At 43.2% G+C, this 12,096-nt stretch overlaps 1 protein-coding gene across 2 annotated transcripts; it reads right to left on the bottom strand.

The window, feature by feature from the left end:
- Positions 1-1,497: 1,497 nt before the first annotated feature.
- Positions 1,498-11,630, bottom strand: EEF1E1 (eukaryotic translation elongation factor 1 epsilon 1). 2 transcript variants are annotated; one of them, XM_087707489.1, is made up of 4 exons: positions 11,472-11,630; positions 5,868-6,068; positions 3,354-3,449; positions 1,498-2,230 (listed from the first exon to the last, which is right to left on the bottom strand). In XM_087707489.1, exons 1-4 carry the CDS (start codon positions 11,556-11,558, stop codon positions 2,093-2,095), a joined length of 522 nt encoding a protein of 173 aa, XP_087563615.1. In that variant the 5' UTR covers positions 11,559-11,630; the 3' UTR covers positions 1,498-2,092. The 2 variants fall into 2 exon arrangements, with proteins under 2 accessions (XP_087563615.1, XP_087563614.1); XM_087707488.1 differs by lacking the exon at positions 11,472-11,630 and adding an exon at positions 6,964-7,213.
- Positions 11,631-12,096: the final 466 nt, after the last annotated feature.

Below are 12,096 nucleotides of genomic sequence, written 5' to 3'. Positions count from 1 at the left end.
TTTTTCCACTAGCAGGTAGAAATATCAATTCTGAAGATATAAAATAGTCTCTTGCAGTTTTTCCCCACCTGTATTATCAGTTCTCAAGCAGATGAAAGTAAAAGGATAAATTGGTAGTAGGGATACAACAGACAGTTCTCAAGATGCGGATCAAACGGTGGAATATTAGCGCTGAGAGGCAAAGATGCAGAGATCTCCGTAACGATGGAATTGATAAGTGAAATTGATGGAATTGGCTGAGAATGCGAATATATTTTGGCTAAAGAAAATATTATAGCCACTTTTGAAGGTTCTGCTTGAGACTGAAAGACTTTAGAAATGTTATCTTAATTTGGGGATTTGATTATTATAGTTGTTTGTGATTATAGAAATACTGTTACTGAATTTTAGATCAAAAGGCTAATATACTTTATATTTGTAACTCTATCACAGCATGTTGGAAGTCCCCCCACCCTTCCACGTATCACTTACACTTTGCCCCTATATTAAACTATATATTCTATCAGGTGTGTTTGTGTGTGTACATACACACACCAGTATGTATCAATGTATGTATACCAGTATGTGTGTATGTGTGTGTGTAATACACTAAAAAGGTGGAATATTAGTATAATGAATAACTAAATTAGAACTGAAATTTAAGAGTGGATCTTGTCATTTGGCAACAGCAAGAATTATTTAAAGCAGTACCGTAGTGATAGCTTTAAAAAAAATCCCCACTATCATGCGCCTGGAGAAGCAATTTTATTCATGTGAAATAATAAAATTGATATCCTCTCAAGAATTAAAAGTACAACTTTAGAAAAGTTGGTACGTTTTACTCCTTTAGGAAACTCAGATTGACCTGAATAGAATGTATTCAGAAAGTCCATTCAAGGGTTAGTTGATGGATAAGCGAATGAAATGTGTACCAAAATAAATACAAGTAATTAAGTAGTGGACTGGAAGCTAAAACATATGAAGAGCAGTTGCAGGAACTGGGTTTGTCTACTTTAATGAAAAGAAGAATTAAGGGAGACATGATTGCAGTGTTCCAATATCTAAGGGGCTGCCATAAAGAAGGAGTCAAACTATTCTCTAAAGCACCTGAGGGTAGGACAAGAAGCAATGGGTGGAAACTAATCAAGGAGAGAAGTAACCTAGAACTAAGGAGAAATTTCCTGACAGTTAGAACAATTAATCAATGGAACAGAAGTTGCCTCCAGAAGTTGTGAATGCTCCAACACTGGACGTTTTTAAGAAGATATTGGATAACTATTTGTCTGAAGTGGTGTAGGGTTTCCTGCCTAAGCAGGGGGTTGGACTAGAAGACCGCCAAGGTCCCTTCCAACTCTGTTTTTTTTTTTAAAAGTACATCATCCAAGAATGTTTCTAAATTGCCGATGTGTCTCATTTACGTATTTGCAAATGATACCAGACATAAAGTAAAAGAAAAAAAGGGACAATTTAAAAAAAATAGAAGAACCTTAAGAAATTTAAAAAAGACAGCACACTTGGTCATTTAAGAGGCTGGGAATTTTATTTTAAATAAAACAATGTTTTTTTTATCCTATTTTCAATAAATACTCTCCTGGGTTTTGCAATTTTGCAACAATTTGAATTTTCTACAGAGGAAGTAAACATAACCCAAGTATGAGATTTAACATAATTTGTACACTAAATAGGATTTGCTTCCCATATATTTCACTGATCTCTTTCAAAATACTTGGCACAATAAATTTTTCATAATATTTACAAAACCAATGTGATTACCCATAAATGAAAAACACAACAGCATGCTATGCATGATACAATTGAGGCAATGAGCATAGGTGACATCGTGGCAGTTAAGGTCTTTGACTTTCACACCATATTAGTTAAGCTATGGATCTGTATGATATAATGTTGTAATTGAAGAAGTTTGATAGACATTTTGGTTGAAATAAACTATTGTTTTAATTGTATCGACATTTCTAAATAGCTACTAGATGCAACTTTATTACTTTAGGCACCAACTGTTCAGCTTCACATATGGAAATGACAAAAATCCATGCTTGCACATTAAAAGGTTTCAAAAATTATCTTCATTTCTCTGGAATTCCTAACTTAGGGCTTAATGTGTATTGTAGATCCTGTTTTTCATGAAAACTATTCTAGACAGATGCTGCCGGATACCCGGATAGTGCTGGATATGATTGAACCAACGAGATACGTTAAGGTATTTCTCCTTTTCCTGCACTGTAAGGTCAGCCTAAAGAATGGAAGAGAAAGCTATTTTTAAACATTTTCATATAATAAATTTCTTTTCAAGTACAAAAACATTTCTTCCTAAATAAGAAAATTACACGCCATGATCTATTTCTCTTCCCAATATTCATAAAATCGGGACTCACTGCTTTGCTTGCTCTTGCTTTTTTTTTTTGCTAAAGAAACTCCATATTTTGTTCATATTCTGTTATCATTGCAGACTATAAAAGCAGTAGCATTTTCAAAGCTTAATAAAACATTTACCATTTATTTACCTGCTTCCAATTCGTTGTTTTTAGCCTCCCCCCCCCCGTCCTAAGCTAAATGTTTGACGCATAAAAAATCATTCCTATTATGAAAAAATAGTCAGGGATGTGACAATTTTCCTATGCTGTACTAGGTATGACAATTTTATAGGCAGTCCTCATTAGCAATAGCAATAGCAGTAGACTTATATACCGCTTCATAGGGCTTTCAGCCCTCTCTAAGCGGTTTACAGAGTCAGCATATTGCCCCCAACAACAATCCGGGTCCTCATTTTACCCACCTCGGAAGGATGGAAGGCTGAGTCAACCTTTGAGCCGGTGAGATTTGAACAGCCGAACTGCAGTCAGCTGAAGTGGCCCGCAGTGCTGCATTTAACCACTGCACCACCTCGGTTCTCTCATTGAATTTCCATTCAGCAACTGCTTGAAGTTAAGACAGTGATGAACGAGGGGGACTTAAAACTGTTCCTCAGAGTTGTAACCACTGCATCACAAGATTGCAATTTATGATTTGCAATCAGTTCACACTTATAACAGTTGCAGTGTCCCGAGACCATGATTACCACTTGCAACGTTTGCTGCTGACTTCTGACAAGCAGTCAATTGGTGAGCCAGTAGGTTGCAAATGGTGATCCCATGACTGAGGGATGCTGCATGCCTAGAAACTGGTCTTGTGTGTCCATCTGGTCACATGACATTGTACTTTACAACTGTGTCATTTAGTGGTGAAGTTGCTGCTCCCAATTATTCTAGTTAAGCCAGGACCACCTGCATTAAGGATTTTCAAACTAAAGTACCATACATATGGAAGAGATTTTAAAGTTATATATTTTTTTCCTGTTGTAATAAGTTTGTACTCACTATGATCTGGTGCAGTCCATAGTATAATAAAATGTCAGCTAAAGTAAAATTGTTTCCTGCAATGTAAACTTTATCTTCAAGGTATAAATTGAGGTCCTAGAAGAAGCAGAAGAAACTAAAGAGGATCAATTGATAGATTTCTTCCTGTCAAATCAAAATGCTTCAGGCAACCCACCAGAGGGGTTCAGTATGTCTTCCGAGCCTATTTATTCAAGGTGGGACAGTATCAAAGTTTACACATGAGAAAGTGTCTTGGTAAGTGAGTAGTTGAGAGGTAAAAATGGGCATTTTGTTTCCCCTAATACTGGTAGCTTACTGCACAGGCTATGCAGTAAGAAGCCTTCAATCAATGCTGTGCAGAAAGCTTTTAGCGGAAAACAAAATGCCCATTTCTGTGCTGCAAAGCCGAAGGAAACAACACACCACAGGCACCATATGAATACCACGCATAGAATAGTCCAAAGAACACACACTGATGGAGAGAAATTCACTGGATATGGACTATAGCATAAGTCTGAAAGCTCGGAAGACTACTGTATTTTTGGAGTATAAGATGCACCTTTTTTCCTCAAAAAACCAGGCTGAAAATCTGGGTGCGTCTTATACACTGAATACAGCATTTTTTGCTTCCCAAAACCCCGTCGCCTTCAACAAAATGGCCGTGCATAGCCTTGCAGAGTGCTCCTGGGGGCTGAGGAGGGCAGAAATGAGCAAATAACGGGCCATTTTCTGCTCGTTTTTGCCCCCCCCAACTCCCAGGAGCACTCTATAAGCCTCCTAAAGGCTATTCATGCCCTTTAAAAAAAAAAAAGGACCAGTTTTTGTGAAAAACAAGCCATTTTTGGGAGGTTTGCAGAGTGCAAAAACTTTTAAAAAAAAATTGCCTCTTCAAAACCTTGGTGCATCTTATACTCTGAAAAATACGGTAAATCTCTGGCCTCAGTGACTCAGATTGGATCCTGCCACATTATCCTGGGACATGCAGATTTGCCTTCATTCCCGACAACAATTTTATTTATTCATTCCCCGTCTTACCTTAGGGTAACTCTGGGTTGCTTATGAAACTATGTACATAAAATACTTCGATATAAAAATATAAAAGACAATAGCTAAAAGATGGGTAGGGAGGGAATAGGATGAGTGGGGTGTGTGTGTGTGTATGTGGTGGGATCTGATATTAATCTATCAACCACTTCCAATATGAAGCCCCCAAACCAGCTGGCAGAACCAGGACTTTAGGCTCTGGCAGAAAGTCAGGAGGGTTGAACTGGACCTCACTCCAGAGAGGCAATCTGTTCCAGAGGGCAGGCGCAATGGCAGGGTCATCCACCACCCAGAAGACCCTGGCTTATGGGGCCCACAGTATGTCCCCTCTGTCGGCAGGGGTGGGGTGGGCAATCCCAGTGGTATTGCAAATAATCCGGACTCATGCCATAAAGCAGTGGTCTCCAACCTTGGCAACTTTAAGACTTGTGGACTTCAACTCCCAGAGTTCCTCAGCCAGCAAAGCTGGCTGAGGAACTCTGGGAGTTGAAGTCCACAAGTCTTAAAGTTGCCAAGATTGGAGGACCACTGCCATAAAGGGCTTTAAAGGTGATTACCAACACCTTGAATGGTACTCGGAAGCAAACCGGCAGCTAGCGAAGCAATGGTATTACATGGGCCACTCTTAGGGCCCCAATAACTGCCCGTACCACGACACAGGTTAAAGGTCAAACAAATCTTAAAAGTAAAAACAAGTCCCGTCCCCCACCCCTAAAATTAAAAATAAACATATACTTTTCTAAGCAACTCATTAGAAACAGAATACTTGATTTGTTTAATCGGGCCAGAAATCTGCTTACTTCTTATAAATAGTAATGGTGATGAAAAACAAACTTTATGCAACTCATCAGGGAAAAAAGCCGAAATCATATTGCTGGGTGAATAATGTGTGCTAATAATAGTTCAATAATAAAGGCAAAAGTTTACCCTGTCCAATAATGTCTGACTCAACGGTTAACCTTTTCAGCACCGAGTGCTGAGACTGGAGCGCATGCCAGAGCGCCAGAATCCCAAAGTGACCAGCTGTCCGGTGTGCATGCATGCAACAGAACCCAAAAGAGCAGCTGGCGATGGCGCATGTGCCCATAGAGAGGGCTCTATGTGCCACCTCTGGCACACGTGCCATAGGTTCACCACCACAGTTTTAGGGGATGGCGCTTATCTCTTTTTCTTAGTCAAGGGAACCAGCATTGCCCATGGTCATGTGGCCAGCGTGACTACGCACTGAAGTGCATGGTGTCACCTGCCCACTGAAGTGGTACCTATTTATCTACTCACATTTGCATGCCTGTGAACTGCTAGGTGAGCAGGAGCTGGGAGAAGTGACGGGAGCAAGTAACAGGAGCTCGGATCGCAAATCCAGGCTGTCATTTTCCAGCTGAAAGCTCGGCGTCTTTAACCCAAGAGCTATCGCAACCCCCGAAACTGGTGCAATAATATTCCAAAATAAACGGTGTTAATTATCCTTACCTTCAGATTTGTTCTGGTTTCTTCTTTAGTGGACTGTTTATCTATTTGCGCCACTCTGTATTCCAACCACTGTTGTACTACTGCTTTTTCTTCGGCTGTGATTCCAAGCAGCTGTTCCTTCTTTGCTTGTTTGACTAAATGGATAGCTATACTGGTGAGGCCTGTCAGACCAGGGCCATTATTTTCCTGAAGCACAGGAGTCTAGAAAGAATTCAAAATGATTTAATGAAAAAAAGATTTAAAGTTCTACCGGAAACACAATAAATATATATATTTATTAAAAAATTTATTTTTGCAAGATCTAATGCTATTTTTTAAAAAAAGCAAATGACAGAATTCAAATTGCTGACAAAGCTAGGATGGCAGCCTTGCTTCTCAATATATTAAATCCAGGTTGCCCCCAACAAGGAATTTTAACTTTCAATTCTGATTCCTACCAAGTAAATCACAATTCTTTGATAGGTTTCAACAAGAAGAGATTCATTTTACTGTATAGGCATCCATTTAGCAATAACAGGTTATGATTTTAGAGTTTTTCTTAGCATTTGTCCCATTTAGTTGCAGGGTCTGCTTATTATACACTGTCCTCACCTAATTCTTACAGCAAATGCATTCCAGAGAGTTTTGTTTTTTGTTACAAAGCCTAGCATTGATAGGGGCTAAGAGGAAATGACTATCCCAGGTTCCAGAGCTGGCTTTTATGCCTATGGAAGGACTAAAACCTGAATCTTTTCTGCTCATAGTCCAACACCTTATCTAGTATATCTTATTGGTTGTCATAAGTTGAGGTTTTCTATTTAACTTCTGTATTTAAGTACAAGCCCTGCTTTCCAGAAATTACATAAAGGTAAATGAACAGTCAGGTACAGACAAATGGCATAGCAACACTCTTCTTTTTCTTCTCTGCTGCTGAACTGAGTGGTTTACTTTTTAAAGTACAGGTGGTCCTTGACTTACAACAGTTCATTTAGTACCGTTCAAAGTTACAACGGCACTGAAGAAAGTGACATGACTATTTTTCACTCTTATGACCATTGCAGCATCCCCATGGTCATGCAATTTACATTCGAATGCTTGAGAACTGGTTCATATTTACGATGGTTGCAGTGTCCTGAGGTCCTGTGATCCTCTTCTGCAATCTTCTGACAAATAAATGCTGCTGATTCTGTTCTACAGAGGAATTATTGAGTCTGTCATCTGCACTTCTATAACTGTCTGGTTTGGTTCTGCAACTCAACAAGACAGACACAGACTTCAAAGGATAATCAGAACTGCAGAAAAAAACAATTACTGTCAACCTGCCTTCCATTGAGGATCTGTACACTTCATGAGTCAAAAAGAGGGCCGTGAAAATATTTACAGACCTCTTGAATCCTGGACATATGTTGTTTCAACTCCTACCTTCAAAATGACGCTGTAGAGCACTGCACACCAAGACAACTAGACACAAAAACAGTTTTCCCCCAACGGCATTACTCTGCTAAACAAATAATTCTCTCATCACTGTCAAACTATTCACTAAGGCTGCATTACTGTTACCATTAGTCTTCTCACCCATCTTATCCCATTGATGACGACAAGACTGTAACTTTGTTGCCTGCATCCTTATGTTTTATATTGATAGTTTCCTGATTGTTTATTTGTACCCTATGACTATTGTTAAGTGTTGTACCTTATGATTCTTGATGAATGTACCTTGCCTTTTTATGTACATGAGAGCATATGCACCAAAGAGAAACCCCTTGTGTGTCCAATCACACTTGGCCAATAAAGAATTCTATTCTATTTCTATTCTATTCCCATTCCCTATTCTATTCTTTTCTATTCTTTTATTCTTGATGAATGTATTTTATTCTCTTGTGTACACTGAGAGCCTATGCACCAAAGACAAATTCCTTGTGTGTCCAATCACACTTGGTCAATGAAGAATTCTATTATTATTTCTATTATTATTATTTCAATGGGGAAGCCAATGTCACTCGACAACCACGTTACTAATTTAACAACTGCAGTGATTCACTTAACAAATGTAGCAAGGAAAGTCACAAAATGGGGCAAAACTCAACAAATGTCTCACTTGGCAACATAAAATTCTGGCCTCAATCATGGTTGTAAGTCAAGGACCTCCTGTAACCTGTGGCTTTTTGTGTTCATTTCTTTAGCAGGTTGTCCCATTTATACCACCTCACACTATCTGCAAGTCTGAAATGTTCCACTAGAAAAAACATAAGCCAGCATACTGAGCTAAGAACACATAACTTTTTCTTAAGATGCTAAGAAATATTTAGGGTCAGAGAAAGCATCTGAAAGGGCAGTACTTCTACTGTGATTGTCATGGCTGTCAGGGACAACTCACAAAGACTGCAGAGCCTTTTGAAGGCTGCTTTTAAAGCAGGTTCTTGAACACAGTTGCTGCAGCACCTTTTTTGAAATGCATTGCTTAGCTTCTCTTAATGCAACGTTGATATCCCCGTCCGGTGAATCTGCAACCTGCATGTTGCGGTTGGGACACAGATTTCAGGAGGTTACCCCCGGGGATGTGGACAAGGCCATGAGAGCTGTGAGTTCCTCCACCTGTGCTTTGGATCCGTGTCCCTCATGGCTGGTTTCTAACTGCAGTGAGGTGACACGAGGCTGGATCCAGGCGGTAGTAACCGCCTCCCTTCGGGAGGGGAACTTCCCCGCCGCACTGAAGGCGGCGGTGGTGAGACCCCTCCTGAAGAAGTCATCCCTTGATCCAGCTGTCCTTAATAACTACCGCCCGGTCTCCAACCTCCCCTTTCTGGGGAAGGTTGTTGAGAAGGTGGTGGCCTTCCAGCTCCAACGGTCCTTGGAGGAAGCAGACTATCTAGACCCCTTCCAGTCAGGCTTCAGACCCGGTTACAGCACTGAAACCGCCTTGGTCGCATTGATGGATGATCTCTGGAGAGCCAGAGATGAAGGACATCCCTCCATCCTGGTCCTCCTTGACCTCTCAGCGGCTTTCGATACCATCGACCATGGTATCCTTCTGCGAAGACTGCGGGAGGTGGGAGTGGGAGGCACCGTGTTACGGTGGTTCTCCTCCTACCTCTCGGACAGGTCGCAGTCGGTGTTAGTAGGAGGGCAGAGATCGTCCCCAAGGCCCCTAAAATATGGGGTGCCGCAGGGTTCGGTCTTATCCCCCCTACTATTTAACATTTACATGAAACCGCTGGGAGAGATCATCCGTAGGCACGGGATTAGATACCATCAATATGCGGACGATACTCAATTGTATCTGTCCGCCCCGTGCCAAATCAATGAAGCGGTTGACGTAATGGACCGGGGACTCGAAGCCGTCATGGACTGGATGAGGATTAACAAGCTTGTGCTCAACCCAGAAAAGACCGAGTGGCTGTTGTGTTTTCCTCCCAAAAATTCGGCCATTAATCCAACACTCAGGCTGGGGGGTCAAATTCTACACCCCTCAGAGAGGGTTCGCAACTTGGGAGTCCTCCTGGATCCACAGCTGTCATTCGACCATCATATAGCAGCTGTGACCAGGGGGGCATTCGCCCAGGTACGCCTGGTGCGCCAGTTGCGACCCTACCTGAACCGGGAGGCTCTCACAACAGTCACTCGGGCCCTCGTGATCTCTAGGCTGGAATACTGCAATGTGCTCTACATGGGGCTGCCCTTGAGGAACATCCGGCGACTTCAGCTAGTACAGAACGCAGCCGCGCGAGTGATCGCGGGTGCACCCCGATTCACCCGCATTACACCTATCCTCCGCGAGCTGCGCTGGCTACCTGTCGATCTCCGGATGCGCTTCAAGGTGCTATTGACCACCCATAAAGCCCTACATGGCAGTGGATCTGGATACTTGAGAGACCGCCTTCTGCCAATTACCTCCCTACGGCCTATAAGATCTCATAGGTTGGGCCTCCTCCGCATCCCATCGGCCAGCCAATGTCGGCTGGCAACCACAAGGAGGAGGGCCTTCTCAGTAGCGGCCCCGACCCTTTGGAACGAACTCCCCGTAGAGATCCGTACCCTCACCACCGTCCAGGCCTTCCGCACAGCCTTGAAGAACTGGCTCGCCCGTCAGGCCTGGGGATAAGGACCATTACCCCGCCCGAATGTTGTATGCATGTTGCGTATTATTTTATTATGTGTTGTCGTCTTAGTACTGTATTGTATTGTATTCCCCTCTCCCTGGTTTCTGTGAGCCGCCCTGAGTCCCCTCAGGGAAAAGGGCGGCCTACAAATAAAATCAATTCCAATTCCAATTCCAATTTAGCCATCAAAACTTCTTAAATGCTAGCAACTGTTAAGCTACCACAAAACATAAATACTCTTTTTCCTTTAAAGCAAAGAATGCATGCTTTCCCCCCCTTTTAAAGCAAAGCATAAATACTTTTTATGAGAGCCAAGGTGGCGCAGTGGTTAAATGCAGCACTGCAGGCTACTGCTAGATCAGCAGTTCAGCGGTTCAAATCTCACCGGCTCAGGGGGCAATATGCTGACTCTCTGTAAACCGCTTAGAGAGGCCTGAAAGGCCTATGAAGCGGTATATAAGTCTACTGCTATTGCTATTTTGCTTTTACTTTTGAAGCAAACCATAAATGCATACTCTTTTTCCTTCAAAGCAAAGCATGCATGCTTTTTTCCCTTTTAAAGCAAAGCATAAATACCTTTACTTTTTCCTTCAAAGCAAAGCATGCATGCTTTTTCCCTTTTAAAGCAACACATAAATACCTTTTTTTTAAGCAAACCATAAATGCATACTCTTTTTCCTTCAAAGCAAAGCATGCATGCTTTTTTCCCTTTTAAAGCAAAGCATAACATATCTTTTTCTTTTGAAGCAAACCATAAATGCTCCTTTTCTTTTTAAAGCAAAGCAAAAGAGCATGTATGCTTTGCTTTAAAAGCAAAAAGAGCATTTATGTTTTACGGTTAACTTAACCATTGCTAGCATTTCAGAGGCTTTTGACGGCTAAATCTGCGTTTTAAGTGGCACCAGAGGGGCTCTTGTCCAAGAATCGGGGTTTTTTTGCCGTGATTTTTTTTAAAGCTGCTTTTTCATTTAAAGCGAAGAAAAAAGAGAAGTTTTTTTTTAAAAAAATCACGGCAAAACCCCCGATTCTTGGACAAGAAGAGCCACTCTGGTGCCACTTAAAACGTCCCCATATGCAGTGGTCTCCAACCTTGGCAACTTTAAGACTTGTGGACTTCAACTCCCAGAATTCCTCAGCCAGCTTTGCTGGCTGAGGAACTCTGGGAGTTGAAGTCCACAAGTCTTAAAGTTGCCAAGGTTGGAGACCACTGCGGGCCATATGGACCCGTTGAGCACGTACCAAAAATGCAAGCAAGCAACCGCGCTTTGCAATTTACACGTTGTGCAAAAAAAAAAAAAGCTTGAAAGATCGAGGAACGAACGCGGGGGAGTCACTGCGGGTGCCGGCGAAGAAGGTTACCGATACTTCACCCTCGAAGGAACCGCGGCTCGGATCTCCTCAGACCGCGGCTAACTAACACCCCTTAAATGTCAGCTACAGGGTGGTTCCAGGGGCGAGCCACACCGCTCCCCTTCGCCGGCTAAGGTCCCCGCCTCCCGCCTTTCCGCCCCAAAGGCTTCTTCACCTTCCGCTCGCCGTGACTGCCGTACTTGTGGCCCGCCTTCAAGCCCAGCGACTTCTCCAGCAAGCTCAGCTCCTCCGCGGCCGCCATTTTCGGCGGCGCCGGGGGGGGGGGGAAAGACGTTGGGAACGACGCGTTTTTAAAACGCTCCGCAAATATCGCGGGGATTGGAGGGGCGACGTCACACCTCAAGCCCCGCCCCTCCCACTGAATATCTCCCACCCACCCACCACCTCTCCGTCTCCATCGGCGTTGGTAGGCGGGGCTGCCTTGGAAGAAGGGGGCGGGATGAGTGAGATTTGCCAATCGGAGGCGGTTTCTCCCCCCCACGTGCTGCCTTGGAAGAAGTGGGCGGGGTGAGTGAGATTTGCCAATCGGAGGCGGTTCCCCCCCCACACGTGCTGCCATGGAAGAAGGGGGCGGGAGGAGTGAGATTTGCCAATCGGAGGCGGTTCCCCCCCCCACACGTGCTGCCATGGTAGAAGGGGGCGGGGTGAGTGAGATTTGCCAATCAGAGGCGGTTTCCCCCCTCCACGTGCTGCCTTGGAAGAAGGGGGCGGGGTGAGTGAGATTTGCCAATCGGAGGCGGTTTTCCCCCTCCACGTGTTGGCTTTGGCGCATGCGTAGG

The sequence above is a fragment of the Thamnophis sirtalis genome, unplaced genomic scaffold (genome assembly GCF_051295495.1).
Source record: "Thamnophis sirtalis isolate CommonGarterSnake01/CBP01778 unplaced genomic scaffold, rThaSir2_p1.2 scaffold_2, whole genome shotgun sequence".
Lineage (NCBI taxonomy): Eukaryota > Metazoa > Chordata > Lepidosauria > Squamata > Natricidae > Thamnophis > Thamnophis sirtalis.
This window is presented reverse-complemented; position numbering and strand designations above follow the sequence as displayed.

Bases quoted from the DNA above. Each gene is read 5' to 3' on its own strand.
- EEF1E1 (XM_087707488.1), bottom strand. From the start codon at position 7,176: ATGGAAGGCAGGTTGACAGTAATTGTTTTTTTCTGCAGTTCTGATTAT. The intron at 3,450-5,867 runs GTAAGGATAATT...TGCTTCTTCTAG, and splicing joins AAACCAGAACAAATCTGAAG to GACCTCAATTTATACCTTGA. The intron at 2,231-3,353 runs GTGAGTACAAAC...TCCATTCTTTAG, and splicing joins ATGGACTGCACCAGATCATA to GCTGACCTTACAGTGCAGGA.